This window comes from Daucus carota, chromosome 1 (assembly GCF_001625215.2).
Source record: "Daucus carota subsp. sativus chromosome 1, DH1 v3.0, whole genome shotgun sequence".
NCBI lineage: Eukaryota > Viridiplantae > Streptophyta > Magnoliopsida > Apiales > Apiaceae > Daucus > Daucus carota.
In genome coordinates, this window is record NC_030381.2 from 38,954,904 (window position 1) to 38,979,514 (window position 24,611).

General features: G+C 36.0%; 6 protein-coding genes across 6 annotated transcripts; 2 read left to right on the forward strand and 4 right to left on the reverse strand.

Moving 5' to 3' along the window:
* Positions 1 to 708: 708 nt before the first annotated feature.
* LOC108203297 (peroxisomal fatty acid beta-oxidation multifunctional protein MFP2) lies at positions 709 to 9,336 on the reverse strand. The gene is made up of 18 exons (XM_017372118.2): positions 9,121 to 9,336; positions 6,873 to 6,944; positions 6,731 to 6,790; positions 6,589 to 6,642; positions 6,451 to 6,518; positions 6,278 to 6,359; positions 5,660 to 5,715; positions 5,263 to 5,565; positions 5,093 to 5,179; positions 4,337 to 4,511; positions 4,106 to 4,227; positions 3,590 to 3,753; positions 3,275 to 3,529; positions 2,742 to 2,863; positions 2,464 to 2,585; positions 2,129 to 2,277; positions 1,911 to 2,049; positions 709 to 1,077 (listed from the first exon to the last, which is right to left on the reverse strand). Exons 1-18 carry the CDS (start codon positions 9,221 to 9,223, stop codon positions 1,045 to 1,047), a joined length of 2,166 nt encoding a protein of 721 aa, XP_017227607.1. The 5' UTR covers positions 9,224 to 9,336; the 3' UTR covers positions 709 to 1,044.
* A 1,330-nt stretch (positions 9,337 to 10,666) lies between these two features.
* On the forward strand, positions 10,667 to 13,277 carry LOC108205517 (large ribosomal subunit protein eL18y). Its single transcript, XM_017375509.2, has 5 exons — positions 10,667 to 10,831; positions 10,940 to 11,029; positions 11,162 to 11,290; positions 11,819 to 12,001; positions 12,950 to 13,277. The coding sequence occupies exons 1-5, from the start codon at positions 10,829 to 10,831 to the stop codon at positions 13,106 to 13,108; spliced, it is 564 nt and encodes a 187-aa protein (XP_017230998.1). The 5' UTR covers positions 10,667 to 10,828; the 3' UTR covers positions 13,109 to 13,277.
* Positions 13,278 to 13,507: 230 nt separating this feature from the next.
* LOC108205516 (uncharacterized) lies at positions 13,508 to 14,107 on the reverse strand. Its single transcript, XM_017375508.2, has one exon. It carries the CDS (start codon positions 14,105 to 14,107, stop codon positions 13,508 to 13,510), a length of 600 nt encoding a protein of 199 aa, XP_017230997.1.
* Positions 14,108 to 16,407: 2,300 nt separating this feature from the next.
* On the forward strand, positions 16,408 to 18,536 carry LOC108212472 (cytochrome P450 716B1). The gene is made up of 4 exons (XM_017384199.2): positions 16,408 to 16,988; positions 17,328 to 17,769; positions 17,849 to 18,036; positions 18,118 to 18,536. The coding sequence occupies exons 1-4, from the start codon at positions 16,488 to 16,490 to the stop codon at positions 18,418 to 18,420; spliced, it is 1,434 nt and encodes a 477-aa protein (XP_017239688.1). The 5' UTR covers positions 16,408 to 16,487; the 3' UTR covers positions 18,421 to 18,536.
* LOC108212464 (pectinesterase) lies at positions 18,472 to 20,620 on the reverse strand. The gene is made up of 2 exons (XM_017384193.2): positions 19,605 to 20,620; positions 18,472 to 19,318 (listed from the first exon to the last, which is right to left on the reverse strand). The coding sequence occupies exons 1-2, from the start codon at positions 20,581 to 20,583 to the stop codon at positions 18,627 to 18,629; spliced, it is 1,671 nt and encodes a 556-aa protein (XP_017239682.1). The 5' UTR covers positions 20,584 to 20,620; the 3' UTR covers positions 18,472 to 18,626.
* Positions 20,621 to 22,356: 1,736 nt separating this feature from the next.
* On the reverse strand, positions 22,357 to 24,566 carry LOC108196931 (probable pectinesterase/pectinesterase inhibitor 7). The gene is made up of 2 exons (XM_017364436.2): positions 23,548 to 24,566; positions 22,357 to 23,401 (listed from the first exon to the last, which is right to left on the reverse strand). The coding sequence occupies exons 1-2, from the start codon at positions 24,536 to 24,538 to the stop codon at positions 22,713 to 22,715; spliced, it is 1,680 nt and encodes a 559-aa protein (XP_017219925.1). The 5' UTR covers positions 24,539 to 24,566; the 3' UTR covers positions 22,357 to 22,712.
* Positions 24,567 to 24,611: the final 45 nt, after the last annotated feature.

A 24,611-nucleotide genomic window follows, 5' to 3' on the forward strand; every position in this document is an offset into this window, starting at 1 on the left:
AAATTCGAGCAAATCTAAGCTGAAAAATAATGGGGTCATTTGGGTGAGTTTAAAATAAGTGCTTATTCCTTAAAGTAAAAAACTGAAGTAGAACTTAGAAGCAAGTCTTAACTTATAAGTAATAAAAGTGTTTGGGAAATAAGCAGAAGCCGTGAGACAAAAACTAGTAATCGTAGCTTTTTTTAAGTACTTCTTGACTTCTTACACAAACGGTACAAATAAATGCTTCTAACTTATAACTCAGAAGCTAGACTTATAAGTCTGTGTCAAACACCCACAATGACTTTATTAAATTTAAGCTTCAAGCTCGAAGCCGTAATTTGTAATCGAATTTCGAATTCATGCTTCAAGGTCTCACCGTAGAAGGGTATTATGATAAATGCGACGGTGAGGGCTTAATAAATTTTGCAGGAGAAGAAAGAAGAGGGGTTGACTGATCGTGGTCACGACGCGCTTTTAAGCCAACTAATCCACAACTAACTAACAAATCCACGCACTTAGTTCGCTGTTTATACAAGTAACAAAACAGATAAAATTATACAGAATATTTTTATTGGTGGTTTTTGTCACCTAATATTGTATTTTCAGTAATTAATAATTTTCGACTCGTTTTTATTCCTCCCGCATAGCTGGGTGTGATATGTTATGTTGGAGAAACATTCTGAAAGGAACACTCGGTGACATGTTCATAGAATTAAGTCTAGCAAGTAGCATTAATATAAACAAACTATTTAATAGTTCATTTAGTTTAAATAATTGTAGTCTAAACAAGTGCATTAGCCACTAATTATGCATCACATAGTTAATTGCTGTCTGTGTGTGTCAACCACTCAAAATGCCTAATTCTGCAAGCTGTTCTTGCAGAATTAGGCTAGCATTTCTGATTCATGTTGAAATAGCATTATAAGAAATCAACGGTTTTTAACGTATCTTTCAATGGGGATAGCACTGGAACAGGCTGAAGAGATTTGAGTTTTTGCATGGTGACTATTCTTCTGGAGGCCACTCTTACTGATTCAAACATTCTTGCGGAGCAGATGAAGCTCATAGTCGGGGTGTGTGCTTAGTTTCTGTCCCCTGCAGTACATTAAAAGCAACTTTGAATCAGAGAAGCTGAAAACTTACTTAGGTGGCAAGTCATGAGTGGTTACCTGAATCACTGAATCAGAGAGAACTAAGAACTCCAAGAAATTAATTTAAATGAGAAATAAGAACCCGCGATTTGTACAGTCGAAACTGATGATTTGGATGCAAATCCCTAATTATTTCAGTGACTGTAATTGGTACTTAACTCAATATTGTTGATTTGCACCAAACCACTAATTTCAGGTATATAATCATTGATTCTCACTGTTCCCATATTTAAGGAGTTATAATTTGAACGGGGACCGAAAGTGGCCCTGGCTATAGCCCCGTGAACTTCAGGGCTGCCCCTAATCTGAACAAGGCTATATGAATGTAATTACCAGGGGATCTACTAATAATTTTAGAAAAATCAAAAGATGAATTGTATTCAGATATGAAGAAACTTTTGTGTATTTTAGGAGGCAGGCAGATCCTCGAACCTAGAATATATATTGTCAAACATATAAAATATGAACCAGAGATGGATCTGCATCGGTTCAAGTTTCCTCATACTAATTACAGGAATTTGTCAGATAAAGCCCAACAAGATACCAAGAAGTATAACTATAATGATCAAGTGATGAGCAAAACCAGTAAAACATTTGTTAACACATGCTTCAAGATAAGTAGAACTGCACTGACTATATCTTCTGAACATAAATGGCAAGTTGATATCCATAAAACGCATGGCTAATACTCGAGAAACCAGAATATTGCAAAATTTAGTCAGTATTAGACGTGATTTTACAGTAAAAGCTAAATTATGGGTACAGTATATTACTCACCAGAGGAATCTGTTTCATAGCATGTTCCACTAAATAAGGACAGGGCTCGAAGAACTTGCCATAAACTCTAGACCAATCCTCCAATCTTGAGCAGATGTATTTAGAGCCAATAAAATTGGCCCAGAAAATGATCCCTCCTCTAATAAGATTAGACAATTAGTTCATAGGCATTTGCACAAAACATTACTGTATAGAGTACCAAAAGAAAGGAAGCAGACCTATATGCAGGAAATCCCCTTCCCAAAACAGAAGCAATATCAAGATCTGATGCTCTAATTGCAACTCCTTCTGCAAGTATACGGCAGGCCTCATTCACAACAGGAAAGAATAGCATTTCCACTATTTCTCCAGCAGACAGCCTTGACAGCTGCAAACACGCGAGAGAGAATTTGAACAATTTAAACAAAAGGAGAGACATGCAACTGAACTTTAATATAAGCACTGACAAACTAATATATAATTAGTTAATTACTGATCCTCGAGGGTTGAGGTTGAGTCAAAAATAGTAATTTAGAATGCCGAATAAACTAAATCCAGTGAAGGGAAGCGGGACCTTGGGATCCACAGTAACTTGAGATGCTCTTCTAGCTTTCTCGACAAATTTCACTATTTCTGGATCTGGACTAGCTTTCCGCTTTTCATCATAAAGATAGAAACCTTTACAGGTGGATTGACCTGAAACTCAACAACAACAAAAGCCGATTGCAAGCTAACTTCATTGTCTTCCAAGCAAGGGCGAAAAAGATATATAAGTACCAAGAATAGCTAGCCCCTGAAACTCAAAATACATGACAGCAGTTGTTGTATACAGTATGCTCTATCAGACTCTACCTTCGCGTTTATCCTCAAGCATGAAGGGAATCAGATATGATTTATGGACTCTTTCTTTGAACTTTTCAATGTATTGAGAACCACTGGCAACAGCAACTCGAAAGCCAACTAGATCGGCCAATCTGTACTAATAAGGATACCAAAAAGAAGGTAATTAAGAGAATTAACCGGAGAACTACTAATTTAAAAAGTTATAATCCAGAATTGTTTATAACAAGTATGTAAACTTGTATAGCAAAACAAATGCAGTGTTGCAGAGTTGCTATGTCTACCTCTTTAAACCTCTAGATATAAAATACTCCATCAGTTCCTAGAATAATAGTCACTTTGAATTTTTTTTGCACATAATGAGGTGTAACGCAATAGTTCTACTTAATATTTAAATTCTAAATTTTGTATTTAGTAAGATATAACTAAATTTAACTTGTGGATTTCGTAGTTAAGAAATTTTGGGGGTGAAATTCTAGTCCGTGGTGTGGATTAGTGATCGGAACAGATTAGTTATAAGTGCAATTAGACCATGCAGCATTCACCTAAACGGGCCCATCGGCATTCCAAAACTTGTGATAGACTGATCAATCTGATAGATATCTGCACCACGTTCTACGAGCAGTGTGGCTGCTTGGGAGAACGGAAAGAACATGCGATTTACTGCAAATCCAGTGCAGTTACCAACAACTACAGCTGTTTTCTTTATCTTCTTTGAAACATCCAGCAAGTCCACAAGCACTTGCAAGGATGTCCATTCTGTACGTACTATCTCCAGGAGAGGCATGAACTGAGCAGGACTGAAACAAAATGCCATATCAGTGATAAATCAAACAGAGATGATTAGGTAGAAGTATTACCTAAAAAAGTGGGCCCCAAGGATCCTATTTTGGGATGTGGTGTTTTCTCCAATTTTATTTAAGTCAATAGAGCTGGTATTACTGGCAAAGATGCAATGCTGAGGGCAATACTTCTCGAGATCAGCAAAAACTTGTTGTTTTAAAGAGACATCTTCAAGAACAGCCTACCATCAAATAAAAAAGTTATAATATTTTCTGGTTTGATAAACCATACCAGAGGAAACAGCAGCATAACATAATGTTATACTTTTAAGTCTCAAGAAGCAGAGGATAGCAAAAGTCAGCCATGTACATGTACTGGGCTAATGGATGTCACCTTTATTAGCTCATTAGATGTTAGAAGGAGCATTACTTCTCATGACAATATTTCATAAAATGATGTCAAAGACGTACCGATCTTCAAAAATCAACTGAGGCTTATCTAACATGCTATTGTCCTTTGTATTTGAATTTGTTAATCATGTAGATTTCTAAATTCAAGGAAAATATAAGAAGACAAATTTTGCTGGAACTTACCTCTATGACCAAGTCCACATCTTTGAAGCTATCATAATCAAGAACACCCTCTAATAGAGAAGAAACTGTCTCCAGTTTCTCTTTAGTCATTTTCCCTTTTTTAGCATGACTTCGGAGATTGGCTGGAATAAGAAAGCATTTGTTTCATTACAACATAAGAGCATAATTTTTCTGTATAACTCCACCCCAGAAAATATTTACTAACTCTACTCCAGAAAATATATTACTAACCTTTAACTCTGCCAATCCCAGCTAACAGTAAATTGTGATCTACTTCTTTAAGGATTACATGGTAATTAGCCAGAAGAAACGCTGTTGCTATTCCAGAGCCCATTAAACCACCGCCTAAAATGGCAACCTTATTTATTTTCCGTGGTGAGAGTGCCATATCAGTGATGCCAGGAATCTGCAATTATTTCTATCAGTAAGAACTAAACAATCGAGTGAAAAAAAGGATATATTATAAAGTAATGCAACATAGTTAGAAGTAGCAATGTTGTACTACTATCTATAGTTTCTAAGTTTGGATGATCGATGCAAAAATTGAAAGTTTGATTACCCAATACATACAGGAATTGTGTCAACATTGAACAAACATACAGGTGAATATAACATTTTGTTACAAAAAAAAATTAGATATCAAATCACAAAATAGATGGAAACTATTCCATATAGGCATAACCAAGTGCTTTGTCGGCACCTGAAATTTGCTTTCTTGTGTTAAACTTGTAATATAGGATTTAAAACTAATTAAAGCAATAAAATTTAAGGAAGTTAAGACAGTGGTAGAATGTTCCTATATTGTCTAGATAAATATCTTACTAGAATCATCTGACCAACATGGTACCGATGATATATTATGGCATAATTGTTCAAGGGACATTATAAATCGTCACAATAATCTATACATAATATTCATTTAGTATAAGATTTCCATGAATAAGGAAGAACAGTGCTGTAAAAAATGACATTGCCACTACTGTATACCTTCAACGTTGCTCGCTGAGCAAAGAAAAAGTGGACTAAAGCCTTGCAAGTGTCTGATTGTCGAAGTTGTAGCAAAGCCTCTGCTTCCTGCCAAGATTAGGAATAAGCTTAGTTTTATTTGACCTTCCATTTGAACTGCAAGCAGAAGTGAATAGAACCTTTATACGCACCTTCCATAGTCCAGTACGAGGACCGGCAACTATACCCTCTTCAATGACATCAATGCAAACCAGTGGGTGTGTCAAATTTGGAGTTCTTTCCCGTGCTTGAGATTTGGCTAAGTTAAGTATTATCCTAGCTTCTGACAAGGGCTCTAATCTGTCAGTTTTGTAAAGGCTAACAACCCATGGTTTTCTGTAATCCGATATATCCAAAGCCCACTGTCGTGCTGTACTAAGCAATGTATCCCTTGGAGCTATAGCGTCCACCAGTCCCAACTTTAAAGCATCTTTCCCACTTATTCTTTTTGACATCTTTCAATGGGTGGAGAGAGAAATGAAACTATGCTTTTACATAATTGATGTATTGAAGCAACGGAATTAAAAGAAAACAAAATCCATTGCATACCATAATCATCTCAAGGGCCTTAGGAAGACCCACTAGCCGTGGAAGACGTTGAGTTCCTGAGGCACAACATATCGTGAGATTTTACAACAGTTAAGGACCTCAAAGTGTTTTCTATTTGGTCTCTAAACAATAATATCAATTACTATACTAGGGAATCTTCATTCCCTGGGCTTGATGTGTGTTTCAATGAAAAATGTACTCAATTTTGTCGCACACCAGTTATGGATGTTTTTTTCCTATTTGAACAAATTCATAAAAGCAGCATGTAGTAAAGTTTATCTTGACACAATTACTTCACAAATTGCAGGAAGGGTTGTATGTACCATAAAACTGTACATACGATACAAGCAGCTATGCTCTCAAGTCCCATCAAGTCGGAGTAAATGTGTGGATCGTGTCAATTCATATACTTGTACATGATCGCTTGTCCGTTGGATATTGGAACCATACATAATGCATTTCAATGTAGATTATTATTATTAAGTTGCTATTTCTTCAAAGAAATGCATCCATGTATATTCATAAACTCATGCAATTATCAGATATCAGGAAAAAGAGTAATTGCATTCTATTAATAGAATCCATGACAACATATGCATGGAGTACATGAGACACCACCTCCAAGTCCAGGAAGGATTCCGTACTGGAGTTCAGTCAAGCCTAGTTGTGCTGCAGAGGTGGATATACGGGCATGGCAAGCCTGAGGGGGAACAACGAAGATGTGTTTTAGTGTGAGCTCGTACTGAAATAAGAAGTTATCATATTCGTAACATATACGTTGGGGTGCATACCAGCGCAACTTCTAATCCACCACCAAATGCAGGTCCATCAATTGCAGCCACGATAGGTTTTCTAGCAGCTAAAACAAGGTGAACCTGTTCAAAATGGTCTGCAGATGCAGTAACTTTAATAGACTAAGATTGACTAACCTTCCAATGTGTCGGTTGCAAATTCAATGGATAGGAAACCAAAGTCAGTGCGCGCTGTTGTAATTTCAAAGTTTACATGTTAGAAAGAACAATTTGCATTTATTTCTTCATTCAGACATATCATAGAATGTTAACCAATTACCCTTTATCCCTTTCCCAAACGTTGTCACGTCGGCACCTGCTGAAAACTTGCCTTGTGAACCTGCTTAATCAACCCACGTATCAGCTGTTATTAAAACTGCAATTGTCTGCAAAGGCAAAATTAACTGAGCATCACTCTTTACCAGTTATAACAAGTGCTTTAATGTCATCACGTTGTACTGCTTCCTCAATGCTCTTCTTTAAGCTAAGAAATACTGAAATTTTGCATGACATTGTTAATTCCTCATACAGTGTAAACATTCTTATCAACCACCACTTACAGAATTAGCCAGTGTCAAACATCTAATGTCACTGCACTTAATTTTTAGGTGCATACAGTAACATCCGCTTGGTTGAAAGGAATGAAATATCTGAGAATGGCTTAAACTTTGGAGTACTATTTTGTGGGTGAAAAAACACGATTTACATTTCATTCTTACAAACTTGAATAAGAGCTCAATCCTGCAATTTTTGGGGATCAATGCCTACTCCTACTTTGCACTTGTTTTCTGCGAAAGTAAAGAAGTACAAAAAACCTTACATTGTTCCATCTGTTTTACAAATTTCATCTTTTTCATCTTTACCCCTTCGGGTTCATGCTTTTTCATCCCAGTGGCGATCGATATATTAAAGGTATATAAGTTACGTAAACAGTGGTTATATAAGAACTTAACAAGTTCTTACAAAATTACTAAGGATACTGATAATGCGATCAATGAAAATTGGGCTTAAAAATGTTGGGTTGCAGGTAGCCATATCTCCAGAATAATACAATATGTCGGTTCATACTAATGGAGTTTATTGGTCGCTTATATATGCTTATATACAAGAAATATACAAGAGTGTATGACACGCCCCCGACCACTGACCAAATCACCTAGACTTTCGATACAAGGCTTCACACATTTGATATTTCTGTAGCCGCCAGCAAAAAAAAAAGATTATAATTGCTCCGGCAGACAAAATTAAAGTAGTATTGCTCTACTTTTTTCAAAGTCACATTTTCTTGCTTAGGGATGAGACGCCCGCGCAAGGGCCTCAATTCTCATTAGGAGGTCGAACCAAGGACCTGTGGAAGTCGGGGCTACCCCGTCCCTATGGGCAACGCAACAGTGTCCTGAGGGAGGAGTTTAGAGGCCTTATAGTAGCACGGACTTTTTTGCTTTATAGGTCATGCGAAGGGGGCCAGTCCAAGATCGTACTGTTCCTCTACATAGACAACTGACGCTCTCAACGGCTAGGCGCCACTCTCTTTCTGAGTTCTTAGCACCAGTTTAACTTGGGGAGGGTGTTCTATTTGCTCATAGCTCCCGTTTGATACCGGATAAAGCACTTGTTGAAAGCGCATTTTGAAGTAGGCCTCGCTTTTCAGAGCTGCTCCCAGCTCACACTATGGTGGAGGAGGTGCCGTGAAGATCTAGTAGTGTGAGTAGTATGAGCTGAAAGGCTTCCATAATGTTTGGAGGGCAGAGGGCATAGATGCCAAACAAACCTGACCCCTCTCTATCGTCGTAGAAGCTGTTTCTAGAAAAGATTATGGTTCTCGGGTATCCAATCAATTAATCCCACAAACTGGGGAAGCTTAAGCGGAAATGGAAGAGTAGGGTGAGGAAAAAGGGGGGAAGCAACTAAAACTCAGAACAAGCAAGTGGAACTTATTGCATTTCACTTCATTTACTTTAGCCCTTAAAAACGCAAGAGCGGAACTTAAATAGTGTAAATTCCAGAGCCAACAAATGCTTTTGCCCAACATGATGGTAAGATATAGTACCTCCATCCCGGTTTTCTATTCACCATTTCCTTGTTTCTTTCCATGTTAAGTTAATACCTTAAGTTTTGTCTGGTTGAGGTGAATGATTCCGAAAGGAATGGAATGAAAAGTGAACTATCTTATGGACAATTTTTAAGAAATTTCATTATTTCCTCCATTACATTCCTTACATCATGTGTTAGATATCACACCTTCAATTTGAGATGGAATGCTCCATTCTCTCTCATCCTCAATTTCTTCTCAAATTTCATCATAGCAATTTTGCACTTCCTCAAATCTTTTTCAAAACTTTCTTCCTATTTCTATCAGTTTCAAGTATTTTTACTCATTCCATTCTCCCCAACCAAACACAACATAAGTATTAGAATACAATATGATCCTAATAAACCCTCATCCCTCCTCCTAAGTTCTAACACGCGGGGGTTTTAGAAAAATTGGTCACTTAACATTTAAATTACACGTTAAATTTGTTTTTTATTCCTGGAAAACAATACAAATTTTTGATATTATTCGGACAAGTAAAATGAGACGAAGCAAGTATGGGATGATAAAATTCAAAGAGCAAAAGAAGAGATATAGAAAACTATGCTTATGCTACACAGAGAAGTAGACATAGATACCATCAACGGAGACCAAGTTGAGGGGAGGATTGACGATGGTGATGATGCCAACTCCGTCGGCTCCGACCTCCAGAACGGTCTTATTCATCGTCGATTCGTCCATCCTGCTCGATGCTTTTTAGATACTGGTGTTGCTGCCTATATATAACATGGAGATTCCGTGGCCACTTCAGACAAAATGCTGCTGCCCACCGAATTGGTTAGCTCACTATGTTCCGAAAATAGTAAGTTAAAAAATACTAAGTTAAAAAATACTAAAAATACGTGTAAAAAGTCAAACGCCGTATATAATATGTATAATGGATAGAGGGAGTATTAGGTTAAAATTATTAATATTATAAATTTTGTATTTCAAAAAAAATAATTATATTTTTTGTAAAATTAGATTAAAAAATGGATTTTCAACTTTTAACTTTTTTATACTCCTATGTAAATACTGATTATAATTTTTTAATCATTTATGTATTTTTGAAATATATATGCCTATATGAAATAGTTTCCATCTATATAAATACTGATAAGCTCTTTGTTAATCTTTTATGTATTTTTGAAATATATTTCATGAAATCGTATACTCATTTTTTATCACTCTAGTATAGAGATCAACAAAATTTTGCAAAATGAATTTTACAAAGATGAGAGGTGAAATTAGTGAGTCTGATGTAGAGTGATTTATGTTCAAAACTTTAGTCAGTTTTCAATTTGAAAGATTTTGATTTTGTCCGGGTGTTGAAAATTCTGTTATGTATAATATTGTTGGTTAATTTGTATTTGAGAATTTTGTACGTAATATCAACTTCTATTACGATAATTTCATGTCTTTCTCTTAATTTTTTTGTATTTCTGAACATGTGTAGCCAACTTCTATTAGATTATATTTGTAAATGTATTTTATATTAGAATTATGATACCTAATATGATTTAATTATTTTTATAAATATTATTATGGTTCTAGAATTAGAATTGGCAAACATAATTTGTTTTGAATTAAGAAAATAAATCATAAACAGGCAAAAATAAGTAGAAATTGTTTTGGATCAAGAAAAAGTTTTTGTGTTTGTTCCTCATATAAATTCGGCTTATTAATTTTAATATTGTGCAAAATATTATTTTTGTTTAATATGTTGTTTAAGAAAATATATTAGAGAAAAATAATTTTCTGACTGTGTGATTTATATGCTTCCACAATTAAAATTGGTAGAAAATATTTATTTTGGATTAAAAAAATTCACAAACATTTGTAAAGTGGAATTTGTTTTGGATTAAAAAAAGAATATTTCAGATTAAAAAATCATAAACTTGTGAAAGGTATAAGCTTTTTGAGTAAAAGGACCATGCGACCAAATTATCTCCCTTACGCTTATTATATATAAGTATATAATAAGTATATAATATAATATAATATATAATTTGTAGTCAAAATCAAAATACATCCAAATGTGTAAAAAAACTAAAAAGCATTCAATGCTATAATTTGTATTGGATCATGAATAAGTGTGGACTGAACCCGGATATTTTAGCCCATCAAACCGAGTCTTTACTTCCTAACCCTGACAGGCCCATACACCTAATATTAGGGTCCAAGCTGAACCCGCAACCCCAAACCTAATAAAACGGCTCAACTACAAAACCCTAACCCCCTTCTCCTTGCCCATTTCACAAGTTGAAGCGGCGAGAGAGAGACAGAGGAGAGAGATAAGCCGACGCCATGGTATCTCCCCACTTCCATACATATCACTCTATTATATACAATCTCTTTCAGTTCCGATTTATAATTTTCACTAATTTAATTTTGTGGGTTTAATTATTGTTGAATTAGGGTATTGATTTGATAGCTGGAGGTAAGAGCAAGAGGACCAAGAGGACTGCTCCTAGATCTGATGATATCTACCTAAAGCTCATTGTCAAGGTTCTTAATTTTTTTTTTCATTTGTGTTAATTGCTGTAAATAATTGTGTGAGTTGTTATGTGTGTGTGTGATTGTGTGCTAGTTGGATTTTTGAAATCTGAAAATTTAATAATGAATAATGTTTATGTTTAGCTTTATCGATTTTTGGTGAGGAGGACTGGGAGCAAGTTCAATGCTGTGATATTGAAGAGGCTCTTTATGAGCAAAACCAACAAGCCTCCGATGTCTTTGTCCCGGTTGATTCGGTTCATGACCGGAAAGGTATAACTCCTGCTGTGCTCATATTTTATATTGTTTGCATTTGATGGTATGTAACCATGTATATATTTTTTATTGATAATGAAATCAGTGGAAAATATACCATCTTATATGGTATTTGATAAAAGTGTATTTGATGCTGTGAGGAAAATGGTAGGTGATCAAGTGTTGAATTAATATTCAACTCTATAACCAAGTAGTTGCTTGTACTTCAGTTTGATTACGTTGTTCTATAGACTGAGGTCCCTTGATAGCATTTTGATCATTTTGTTTCGAACAATTATGTCATTTAAGCATGGTCTGTTGTTTGATACCACCATCATAAAAATTTGTTCCTTTAATGGGTAAAATTTTAGTTATAAACGTGTTTTTAGGTAGTTGATTGTTTATTTTTTCTTTTATTTTCAGAAGTTTGACGGTCAAATTTAATAAAACATATAATCATTTGGATTCCTGGAGAGGGTATATATAAATTTTTAATCAGCCATGGTTGCTGATATATTAATATGTTTCTCTAATTATTAAATACAGGAGGACAAGATTGCTGTTATTGTTGGTACCATCACTGATGATGTTCGGGTGCATGAAATTCCCTGCATGAAAGTAACAGCTTTGAGGTTCACCGAAACTGCCAGAGCAAGAATTGAGAAAGCAGGAGGTGAATGCTTGACATTTGACCAGCTCGCTCTTAGGGCCCCTCTTGGGCAGAACACGGTATGTACATCAAGTGTATTGCTAGTGGTTATTATTTGTTGTGAGTTCAGGTCTATACTCTCTACAGTAGGATGAGGTGAGTGAAGTCTGTAATTTTGGTGATATGTTGAATGGCACAAATGTTAGATTAAAGAACTTGAAATCTACCCACCTGGAATCTGAAGTTGTGTTGAATATTAATATTGTAAACTACTAAATTTTAACAAACCTTTGTATTTAAATAAAATCAAAATAACTAGATGAATTGGTGAAAAACATTGGTGGATCCAAAAAATGACAAGTGGAGTTAAATTACACTTTTTAAATTTTTCTTTAAGGTTGAATTTTGTAAATGTTGAGGTGGAGCTAAATCACTTTCTGGGAAGGTTAAAAATACACCTAAGAAGGGTCAGAAAAATTGAAAATTTTAATAATTATATTATTCATGAAAAAGGTGGGGGTATGTGGCTGATAACCCTTGTTCACCCGCTGTTATAAACCCTAACCTCTTAGCACAACAGAAGTAGTCTACAATAGTGAACTAGAGAATTTTACCATAGCGGTTGAATGTGTATATATCTTTCTTCTATTAGGTATATAAGTGTGTAATCAGATTAATCATGTATCTGCTTGTGTTCTTCCATTTATAATGCACCCTGTAGGTTTGAGTAAATCTTTCTGGCTCAATGATTTTCTATGCGAATATTTGCAAATGTTATTGGAGTCTAACCAATTTGCTGTATTGAACATAAATTCTTCTTCATATATTATAGGATCGAAACTTAAACCAGAATGGGTATAATCTCTGCTACAATTGAGGATTATTGACCGTTTACATGCTTCCCTCTCTTTGATAGTTAATTAGTGAACTCTATGTATGTTGGATATCAGAACTAATCTATTCAAATTTTAGTGTAGTATTTGAGTCCTGTAACTAGGATCTACTTGACCATCCATGTGTGCTTTCAGGTACTTCTTAGAGGCCCTAAGAATTCCCGTGAAGCGGTTAAGCACTTTGGCAAGGCTCCTGGTGTGCCACACAGTCACAGCAAGCCATATGTTCGATCAAAGGGAAGGAAATTTGAAAAGGCCAGAGGAAAAAGAAACAGCAGGGGCTTTAGGGTTTGATTTATATATTGTGGGTCACAAACAGATCAGATTGTTCCGTCTATCAGTGCAATACTCTATCCAGTCTACTTTAGCGTGTTCTTTTTGTTGTCTTCTGTTTTACAACTTAATACTGTTTTGACTTGGAGTAGCAGTTTGTTATTTGAATCATTCTTGACCTTGGATTACATATTATCTGTGTTTAAGTTTTAGGTGGTATGTGATGAACGCAGTAGTAAATGCTTTATTGTTGTCTTAAATTGGGAGAAACTTAGCGAGTTCTGAATTTATAAGATGTCATGTATATCAAAGAAGAATCTCCTAACAAATAATAATTAGTTTAAGGTGTATATCAAAGAAGAATCTGCAGGTGCATGTATATATAAGCTGAAGATAGATCAAGACATTTATAACAAATGTCTAGTTTTGCTTAAGAACTTGAAAAACTGCCATGGCATTATTCAGCAACTCTAAAAGTTTTTGATTCATGCCGGTAAGCTCATCAGTTTTTTGACCCTTCCCTGTGGCACTCTTCTGGCACGTCTCAACGGCAACAATGGAATCCTTTAACCAAGTTTCTATCTTTCCATCATCGTCTCTTCTTCTGGTAGCCAAAGCGCTGACCGCATCATCAACCTCATCGTTCATGCCTTGATACTGTTCTTGGCAATCTTGAAAGCTTTGTGTAACTACAACGTCATCAGGCTCCTCCGATTCCTCAATGTCCTCGAGTTTTTGAGAAACAAATTCAGCATTTGAGGTGGAGGCAATGGAGGCAGCTTCAAAGGCTATAAAAGCAAGATCATTCAGGTCTTTCTTCGGTTTGTCTTTCGCTGAATTGATTGTCTGTTGGCATAGATCCTTGTTGGGTGCAAGAGAGCAAGCTTTTGTGAGCAGGTCAACCGGAGAGGCCGCGGCTAAGGTGGAGGCGGGCCGGGCCGATATAATGGGACAGGGGAGAAGGGTCAAGAAGCAAATGAGAGACAAGAAGAAAAAGAAACTTGACATTGATGGATTCATTTGTTTCTCCTTGTGCAATTGAGGTTTTCTTGGCTTTTGTTTCTTGTTGTTTCTGATTGGACTGTAATCTTGAAATGTATTGTTAGAGTTGAGTTAAAAAGATCGATTTTTATGTGCGATAAACGTGTTTAAATTTAGAGTGCTGCTGGCAGACAAGGAAACAGAACAGGAGCCAGGGAGAAAAAGCCATGCAAGATACGCTAAACCACCCAAAAACAAAAACTACAGATTTAATGATTACTATTATTAGTTAATCATACACTCATGCGAATTGCCAACTAGAAAAATTGCCAAAGATACAAAACATGTTATACAAATATTCATTTTCTTATGGCAAAAAAAAAATATTCATTTTCTAAATGTCGATCGTGATACACGTTTCTTATTTAAATATCACGAAAAATTTAGCGTTCTTATATTTTGGGAGACGATTTATATAAAAAGAAAATGGACGGAATAAGCGCTTCTCATTCACGTATGAGGTATCCGAAAAAATCGAAAACTCTTGGACTGATATGGAACTAGGGGTGAGCAAAAACGAACCGGAACCGAAAAACCGAACCGAACTGTGTAAATTCGGTTCGTTTCGGTCCTAATTTTCTGAAAATTCGGTCCATTCGGTCCGGACCGAATAGACCGACCGTAAAAAAATATTTCGGTCCGCACCGAATACACCGAAATATATATAATTTTAATTAATTTTTATATTATATATATCTTATATGTTATAGTTATAATATTTAATTTGTAAATTTAATTATATCTATCTTTGATGAATTGGAGGTGATCAATTAATATGAAAATTTTAAAATAAAAGTTGAATTTTAGTTTTATTTATAATATAACTTTTTATTTTTAAAATAATTTCGGTTATTTCGGTCCGGACCAGACCGAATCGAATTATTTCGGTTCGGTTCGTTCGGTCCATTATAAAACTTCGGTCCGGTTCAGTCCGAAAAATAATTAAAACTTCGGTTCTCGGTCTATTCGGTTCGGTCCGGTTTTGGACCGGACCGACCGAATGCTCACCCTTATATGGAATGCTGAAAGATGCCTCATCGATGTCAACTCCCTCCATCCCAAAGAGAGCACGCATTTTAATACTCTTATAAAATATAGTTTATAATTTTTTTTAAAAATTAATTTTAATAAAAGTGTTTACACCAAATTTTATTTAGGAAGAAAAATTAAAAAAAATATCATGAAATTACACTTTCAAGAAGTCTTAAAAAAAGTGTCAAAAGTTAACGTATACAATTTATTGGGATAGAGGGGTAATTCTCAATATCTTAAAAGTATTTAAGAATAAATAAAACACGTGGGATACCTAAGGATTTATTCAGTTGGGATTTTAATGAATTGTTTTTAGTTGTTTAAAAAAAAGAATTGTTTTTAGTTTATGAATTATAATGAATTGTATGTGATTTTGATTTTACGCAGATTCTTGATAAAATGTCGCAAAATTGATACAAATTCTTTACGATTTAAGTACAATACTTCAAAATCTTATGAAATTTGAGGGGATTTCAAAAAATTTAATATACACTTAACAATTCCACAAAATACGTCATTTTACGAAATCCAAAAAATCCATCAGCATTGAATATCATCAAATTTTAGTGGATTTTAAATAATCCCAATTAAAATATCGAATTTTTAAGTATAATTTAAAATCTCAATTATATACTCCAAGATTTTAATGAATTTAAACAATCGCAATTGAATATTCTCAAATTTCATGAATGAAATTTTTTTTTTAAAATCTAAATCAAATATACCCATCTTAGTGAGCAAGATACCGTTCCAAAAAATCCAACATCTTACACTGTCTCACTCATTTTTATACTTTTTCCGTTTCAAAATAAGAATTATTTTAATTTTTTAGTTTTTACACGTAATTTGAGATATAAAAAATATTTTTTTTGAATAGAAATAAAAAATAATTTTTTATTTAGGTCTTTTATAAAAATAATGTATAAAATAATATTTTTCCACTAACACATATTTTAATTTCCCCATAAAATATAGTTTTATAATTTATTTTAAATATTTTAAAAAAATTTAAAATTAAATTATAATATTATATTTACATAAATATTAAAATACATTTCTGTTGCCGCATATAATTGAAGGACTGAGGGTGTATTTGTTTAGTCACCCACACATACTTAAAGAGCACAATTTTATAGTTGATCATGTCAGTTGACCAACAGAGTGTAACATGTGGTATCAAAAATTTAAGATTCCGAGCTAGAAACAACAAAGCTACAATTATCCAAGTAAAATTAATAATTCTTCCTAGGCTGGAGATGGTGGTTTTCTTCAAATATATAGACCTTCTTCCCAACCGCAGCTCACATAATCCTCAACTACATTAGCCATGACAATTTATTTCACAACTCTTTTCTTCATCATTTTCCCCATCATTCTCTTCATATTTATCCGGAGAAAAAGCGCAAGATCATCACGGCTTCCTCCAGGCTCACTTGGCATCCCCTTCATCGGCCAAAGCCTCACTCTTCTCAGCAAAATGAGGTCCAACACAGCCGACAAATGGGTTCAAGAAAGAGTCCAAAAATACGGTCCAGTCTCGAAACTAAGCCTGTTTGGCTCCCCCACTGTTTTTTTGCATGGACCGGCTGCCAACAAGTTTATTTTTAGTACTAGTACTAGCATCATCAGTAACCAGCAGACAGCATCAATAAAGATGATTTTGGGCGAGTGCAATCTTTTTGAGCTCAGTAGCGAAGATCATAAGCGTGTCAGGTCCGCGCTTGTGCCCTTCTTGAAGCCGGAATCTTTGAAGAGATATACTGGAAAGATGGATACTGAGTTTAGGAATCACCTTAAGATGTACTGGGAAGGCAAGGACCAGGTCACGGTATGTGTTCTACGTTTAAAAGCGGAATCAGGGGAGGCTAATCCAGGCTCTAGCTCTGGTTGTGTCTTTTAATATTTGTCTAAATATAATTATTCAAATCCCAGTTGTTCATTGATAAAATTAGTGATAATATTTTGGGAATTCTGCAAAAATATGTATGTTTTCAAAATTATTTGCAAAAATACGGTCAAAGTTGCAGATGAGTTTGCAAGGCCTTGTTTTTCTGGTAGAAACAATTGCAATTAAGGTTGCACCGTATATTTGAAAATAATTTCTGCAACTTGAATATATTAGTCATGGTTAGTTATGCATCTAACAGCTTTTGCTATGTCCTGGTAGGTATTGCCATTGATGAAGACGCTCACATTCAACATTATTTGCTCTTTACTCTTTGGACTTGAGTCAGGACCGAAAAAAGAAAAACTGATCAGGCTTTTTCAAGAAATGATTGAGGGAATGTGGTCGATCCCCATTAATCTACCATTTACAAATTACAACAGGAGCCTAAGGGCGAGTGCAGAGGTCAAGCAATTGGTGAAAGAACTTGTATGTGAAAAGAGAATTGATCTTAATTTGAAGGGTGCTTCATCCAACCAAGACCTTATCACTAGCCTGCTCAGTGTTCGCGATGAAAACAACAAAGAAATTATCTCAGAAAATGAGATTGTTCACAATGTCATGCTTATCATGGTCGCGGGACATGACACTTCCTCTGTCGTGATCACTTTTCTGATGCGACTTCTGGCCAATAACACTGAGGTGTATAAATCTGTTCTTCAAGGTAAACACTTTTTGAATCTCTCTCCCCAAAATCTTGGCCTTTTTCAAATGAGATTAATGTGTCATCATTTGAGTTGCAGAACAAGAAAATATTGCAAAGGACAAGTCGTCGGGGGAGCTTCTGACCTGGGATGACCTTGTTAAGATGAAGTACACATGGAGAGTAACTCAGGAACTACTAAGAGTAATTCCTCCTGTATTTGGAGGCTTTAGGAAGGCACTAAAGGACATCGAATATGGTGGTTATCTCATTCCAAAAGGATGGCAGGTAAGAGAGAAAGCCTTTTATAACAGAGAAATATTAATTGAAGTTTGTTGCTAACTATCCTTTTCATTGCTTGATTACCAGATATTCTGGGCAACAAACATGACTCACATGGACAGTACTATATTTGAGGAGCCATCAAAGTTTGAGCCTGCAAGATTTGAGAACCAAGCTTCTATTCCTCCATACTGCTATATTCCATTTGGAGGAGGAGCTCGTGTATGCCCGGGTTATGAGTTTGCAAGGATTGAAATCCTGGTGGCAATACATTATTTGGTCACCAGATTTACATGGGAATTGTGCTGCAGCGACGACTCCTTCAAAAGAGATCCAATGCCAGTGCCTACTCAGGGTCTTCCTGTCAAGCTAATACCAAAGAAAGTATAGTAATTTATATCTTGTGTGCATGATTAAACTGCTTATACTGTAGGATCAGAGTCTTCAAAGTTCAACTTTTGATCATACAAACTTGGGGTTCTTTCAATGTAAACCTGTTCTGCTTACATGCTTATTTATTCTATACAATAATTTGTTAAAGAATCAAGAACACAGAAAGCAAGCTAATTAGCTAGCTACTAGTATATTGTTCTCTATTATAAGCCACTTGAGTATGGCACTCCTGTTAGAGGTAACCAGTCATCTCCAGATATGAAGTTGGTAACAGTGAAAGCAGCGGCTTCAGTTTCATTTAAAGAGGGTCGATATCCAGTCCATGTAACTCTACCGCTAGTGTCTGATTTAGGCCCCGTGTTGCTATACTCAGCATAATACAATGTATCCAGCGCGAAAGTTCCAGACCATTCATGCCAACCAAGGGAGTTAATCAAACTATCCATAAAAGATTGCATATAAACTGTCCTTGAATACAATTTCCAAGGCCTTCCAAGATATGTCTGCGTGCTTCCACTGCTCGAGGCCAAGTCATCAGCAGCTCTGATATTACAATTCTGTATGGAATAGCCCGTGTTCTGGTTTATATCCGTCCTTCCTTGTGCAGTAATAGCATTGAATTGGCCAGACAGAGGTAGACGTGGATAAATGTTACAATCTTGTAACACAGCAGCTGCGTTACCAAATATGAAGTCCACGGTGCCATATATGTCACATTCTGTGTAAAATTGCCTATTGGAGTGTGTATAAAGGGTATCTTGATACCCTTCGAAACTGCAGCTATAGAATGTTGACAAATCCGCCCCACTTCTCATCGCGACAGCCTGATGATTAGCCCCCCCTGCCGTGTTTCTGAATGTTATGTTCACTGCTACAAATCCGTCTCCCACAACAGCTGCATAATTACATCAAAAATATTAATATTACCATCATTATGGAATTGATCAAAACTCAGAGGGCTTTTGGAAACGTGCATTTCATTTCACATGATGAATTTTAATTGACAGGATTCGAGTTGTCATTTTAAATTTTTAGTTCTATACTAATATTTGAATGGCCTGAATTTCAAATGAAATCCAAATCCATATTCCCAAACAGGTTATTTGTTCAAATTCAGAATTTCAAATGAAATTCTGGTTCCCAAACGGACCATCAATAGTTAAAAAGTTGTGATGTCTTACCAAATGTTGCAGAATTGAAAGTTGTGAAGCCATCCGCAACACTACGGTTGCCAGTGATGACTGTCTGATTAATTCCATCGCCAATCATCATCACATACTTATTGTTCTTCGGAATGGACACATATTCTTCGTAGACTCCAGCAGTGACATAGATCACAAAGTAGCCAGCACTCGCTAGAGTCTTGTTGGGAGCCATAGATAAGGCCTCATTAATAGTACTAAAGTCCCCAGTTCCGTCTTGGCTCACAATAACAATGTTACTCACCACTATATAATCACCACCACCATCTTGAAGGAGCTTTCTTCCACCTAGTTTTTCAAAATTAGTACTGCCCTGGCCAGCCTTTTTAAATGGGAATCGACCGTTCACAAATGCCCCTAAAGTCCTAGGAGCATAAGAAACTGGCATACTCATTGTTTTCGGAACCCATCCAGTTTTGAAAAGTGATAAAGAAACACTATAGAGTTTAGTAGCATTAACAAGAGGAATGGAGACTCCATCTTTTAAGCTCCAAGAGGGAGCAGCTTGTTCGAGTCCATCTAAGCAAGTCTGCGCGTTTGTTAAGATGGAACTCATCAATGTATGAACACTTTCCATTTCTGAAGTTGACAGACTCTGAGCCTGGCTGATCACTTTGGAAGATTCTAGAATATTATCCACGTTTAGCTCAGCCAGTACGCGGCAATCTTCAAGAGCAGCAATAGCTCCGGGTGTTAAGTCAGAGTTTCTTTGCAGAAAATTCTGTGTTAATGACAAGAAAGTCCGAGCTTTTGACAAGGAGCTGGTGAAGGAAGAGCGGCCATAGTCATAGACATTAGCCGTGGCATTGTTGTTATTTGGAAGAGACCTACACAAGGATGGATAAGGCGTGGAAGCACAAATGTCGGCGGCCTTGGCCACCGAAGAGAACAACAATGGTAGTAGAAAGATGAGGAGAATTGAGGTGAAAGAAGAAGAAAGAAAGGGTTTGAAGGCCATGTTTATGTTATGTATGAATAGTTGTTGTAGTAATATTGGTTATGACTTATGAGACTAAGTTGCAGGGTATTTATAGTACTGGAGGAACTGAAGAATGTCTTGGAATATTGTTGGTAAGAAAGTCAACTTGTTCATAAGAAACAAAAGGCGCGTCTATAGGAAATGTGGGATTGACTTTGATTTTGAGTGTTAAAAATGGGACAAGTTGTTGTTGTATGTTATTTTAAGAACTCAAATTGTCTTCTTTGATCTGCTATCTGTAAAGTTGGCATTGTGAAGATTGTGAACACTAACAAATTAACATAATCATAAGTTGAGTACAAGACCATAAGAAATTACTTTGTGTAGAATTACACGTATCTTAGAATATTTAAGCACTATCTAGCATTATCACATGTTTAGTAGTCTTGGTGGTATGTTTTAGGAATTAAACATTCTTGTATTTGATCTTGCAAGCTAGCTCTTGCAATCAAATGTAAACCTACACCATTCAATATTGTAAATCTTGTGATTTCTTTAAGTTTTTAAGACCATTTATCACCTATTACAACACATCTTTTTGAACATAAAGTTATAATGTGATTGTTTAAAAGTAACTCAAACACCTCATAATCTAGAAGTTTAGTGTGGAATATATAAATATTACCAGGTGATTGTTTTAGTAATTTTTCTTAGTCATTTACTTCAATAATACTACTACTTTGAACAGATGTTTATATACTATCTCGTTCCTTGATCCATACATGTGTACTTAGAGTTGATAATAATGTGAATTAAGCGGCATTGAGCATGCCTTGAGTCCCTTCCACCATGCATTTTCATATCGAAACCAATTGGTCTTCGATTTGCTAAGAGATACAGATCTTTGCGCTGCTGTTTTGAGTTATACTGCATCTTCTTCTACGTTTTTAACTACTTTTTATTTTGCTACTCCTCAACGTGGATAGCTAGTTGTACTCTAGCTTCTCTCTTAATAAAACATGTCCAGGTATGTGTAATGTGGAACTGGAGGTATGGAGCTAATTGTGACCAAGTCCATGCAGGATCTTGATTATTTATATTCTATCATTTTTTCTTAAATTTGTTAATTACTCAAAGAATGTTCATGTAATGAACAAGTCAATATAATTGATATAACATCATTTAGGGATAGGAGGTGATAAGCTTTGAAGATCCACGTCGATTCGTTGAAGATAGGACTGATTAAAGTTTAACAGCCATGCTTTGAATTAACGAGAGTAAGTGGAGACCTGGCTTGGGGTTCGCTAGAGCTGACCATAAGTTTTGTTATCGTATTTTATCTTACCAACGGCTACACCTCTGCTTCTCATATTTTTTATATTTTTTTTTAGTACTTAACACATATTTTAAAAAAATATAGTTTGTAAAATCATTTTAAATATTAATTTTTTATACCAATTTTTTTTAAACAATGTGTGAAATTATATTTTATAAAAAGTTTAGAATACGTGTCGACTTTCTGTCTCAAGTTTAAGCAATCAGATGAGATCGAGGAGGCTGTATTTTGTGACAATTTCAGTCTATTTTCGACACTTGTTTTGAGCGGCCTGAACTAATTAAACACTAGCGTTCATCTTAGCTACTATATTAGGACTCGTTAAACACAGGAATTGACCTGAGCTAGTCTGAATATACATTTTTGTGCAGGTAATAATATTTCTGTGCTAAATATTTGTACGAGCAAAACTCACCAGTAACATATGAGTACTAATCGATGTTTAACAAAGAAAATGGATTTGCAAATATTTGTTATAGAGAATTCATATCATTTATGTTCAAGTTCGCTTGAGGGTTGCTAACTTGCCGGGGGGCGAACATTTGATAATCGTTCTACTAGTGTGTACATATAATCAATAAAACATTTCGAACCCATTAATATACATTTAAAAAAGACAAGAGACTGTTTAGTTTATGGTTAATTAATAAGAACAGTTAACATGGGAATCATCGGAATCTTAATTCTTTTGATATGAGAATTCAACTTTTTTAGATGGTTAAATCATATTTTTCCAATCCAGGTTTTCATTTCCGTAACCTCCATTCTCGTTCTTTCCTGATTCTTATTATCAACCTTAATCCAAACGCCACCAAAATCGCGGATCAGCTAGTCACAACCCACCTGAATACGGGGCTCCAGTCTGCGGTAACCAATCATCCCCCAACAAAAAGTTCGACACCGTAAAATTACTAGCATCCGCAGCACCAATCTGATGAACTCCCGGCCACGTAACTCTCCCATCCGTCTTCGATCCCGGTCCCCTGTTATTAAACTCCGCATAATACGACGTATTTAAAGCAAAATCTCCTGCCCATTCGCGCCATCCATCAGAATTTATCAACTCGCCCATAAAAGATTGCATATACACAGTCCTCGAATACTCTTTCCACGGCCTTCCAAGATAAGTCTCTGTAGTTCCATCGCTAGAGGCCAGATCATCAGAAGCCCTAATATTACAATTCTGTATCGAAATGCCCGTGTTCTGGTTCGGATCAGCTCTTCCCTGAGCAGTGATTGCATTGAACTGGTTGGCTAGAGGCAGCCGCGGATAGATGTTGCAGTCTTGGAAGACTGCAGCTGCGTTGCCGAATATGAAGTCGACTGTGCCATAGATGTCGCATTCTCTGTAAAATTGTCTGAGGGAATGTACGTATAATGTGTCTTGGTAGCCTTCGAAGCTGCAGCTGTAGAAAGTTGATGAATCTGCTCCGTTTCGTAGTGCGACAGCTTGGTGCTTGATGGCTCCTGCTGTGTTTCTGATAGTCATGTTTACTCCCACAAAACCTTGTCCTAAAACAGCTGCATGACATCGAAAATTTTGTTTAGTTAGAAAATTACATTCAAGAAGAGTGTAAAAGGACATTTAAATTATACGGAATTGAGAAAACTATATAGACTAACGGTTTTTCTAGTGTGTGTGCCCTGATAGTTGATCAGTTACTTACCAAATGTTGAAGAATTGAAAGTGGTCCAGCCATCAACGACACTACGGTTGCCTGTTATGATGGTTTGATTGATTCCATCACCCATGATCATCAAGTACTTCATTTTCTTTGTGATGGTCACATATTCTTCATAGACCCCGGCCGTGACATATATCAGAAAGTAGCCATCACTAGCCACTGAATTATTAGGAGCAACTGCCAAGGCGTCGCTTATGGTGGTGAAGTTCCCCGTGCCATCTTGACTCACCACCACCATTTCACTGACCGGAATTTGATCAACGTCACTATCTGTATCCTGAAGAAGCTTTCTCCTCCCAACTTTCTCGAAAATGGCTTTGTTTTTCTTGGACATTTTCACGGAAAAATGTCCCTTCTCTAATGCTCCTTGCTTCTTGCTAGTACTAGATGGTCCTTTCTTCTTCTTATGCACCCACCCTTTTTTAAATAGAGCTAAAGAAACACTATAAAGTTTAGTGTCATAGTTAGACAAAGGGGTGGAGATTCCATTCTTCAAGCTCCAAGATGAAGCAGTCTCTTGAAGGCCATCCAAGCAAGTCTGCGTGTTTGTCAAAATAGCACTAAGTAGGGTTTGAACATCATCAGCCTGTATTGCCGAGAGTGTCTGAGCTTTGTCCACAACTTGAGAAGAACTCGAAAGAAAATCAATATTAAGTTCAGCCAGCAGATGACAATCTTCGAGTGCACGAATTGCACCGGTTGTCAATGCATGGGACTTCTGTAGATATTTTTCAGTTAGCCTCAAGAATTTACGAGCAGCCGATAAGGATTTACGCACCGAAAATCGGCCATAGTCGTAGACATTGGCAGTGTCATTGTTGGTTTGAAGAGAAGATGAACATAGGCCAGGATAAGGGGTGGAGTTGCAAATGGAAACTGAAGGAGTGGTACTATTTCTTGCCGAAGTTGTTGAGTACAGAAGTGCAAGTAGAAAGATAATATGAGTTATGCTACTATAAAGCTTGGAGGCCATTGAGTTGAGAAGGAAATTAAAATGTAGTGTAAGATGTGTAGTGATAATGCATGGCTAGTGTAATGCTTATATA

Bases quoted from the DNA above. Each gene is read 5' to 3' on its own strand.
- LOC108205517 (XM_017375509.2), top strand. The intron at 11,030-11,161 runs GTTCTTAATTTT...GTTTATGTTTAG, and splicing joins ACCTAAAGCTCATTGTCAAG to CTTTATCGATTTTTGGTGAG. The intron at 11,291-11,818 runs GTATAACTCCTG...TATTAAATACAG, and splicing joins TTCGGTTCATGACCGGAAAG to GAGGACAAGATTGCTGTTAT.
- LOC108205516 (XM_017375508.2), bottom strand. From the start codon at position 14,107: ATGAATCCATCAATGTCAAGTTTCTTTTTCTTCTTGTCTCTCATTTGC.
- LOC108203297 (XM_017372118.2), bottom strand. From the start codon at position 9,223: ATGGACGAATCGACGATGAATAAGACCGTTCTGGAGGTCGGAGCCGAC. The intron at 4,228-4,336 runs GTTAGTAATATA...TTCTTATTCCAG, and splicing joins TGGGATTGGCAGAGTTAAAG to CCAATCTCCGAAGTCATGCT. The intron at 1,078-1,910 runs GTGAGTAATATA...AATGTACTGCAG, and splicing joins CTATGAAACAGATTCCTCTG to GGGACAGAAACTAAGCACAC.
- LOC108196931 (XM_017364436.2), bottom strand. From the start codon at position 24,538: ATGGCCTCCAAGCTTTATAGTAGCATAACTCATATTATCTTTCTACTT. The intron at 23,402-23,547 runs GTAAGTAACTGA...GATGTCATGCAG, and splicing joins TTTCAATTCTTCAACATTTG to CTGTTTTAGGACAAGGTTTT.
- LOC108212464 (XM_017384193.2), bottom strand. From the start codon at position 20,583: ATGGCCTTCAAACCCTTTCTTTCTTCTTCTTTCACCTCAATTCTCCTC. The intron at 19,319-19,604 runs GTAAGACATCAC...GTAATTATGCAG, and splicing joins TTTCAATTCTGCAACATTTG to CTGTTGTGGGAGACGGATTT.
- LOC108212472 (XM_017384199.2), top strand. From the start codon at position 16,488: ATGACAATTTATTTCACAACTCTTTTCTTCATCATTTTCCCCATCATT. The intron at 17,770-17,848 runs GTAAACACTTTT...TTTGAGTTGCAG, and splicing joins GTATAAATCTGTTCTTCAAG to AACAAGAAAATATTGCAAAG. The intron at 18,037-18,117 runs GTAAGAGAGAAA...CTTGATTACCAG, and splicing joins TCATTCCAAAAGGATGGCAG to ATATTCTGGGCAACAAACAT.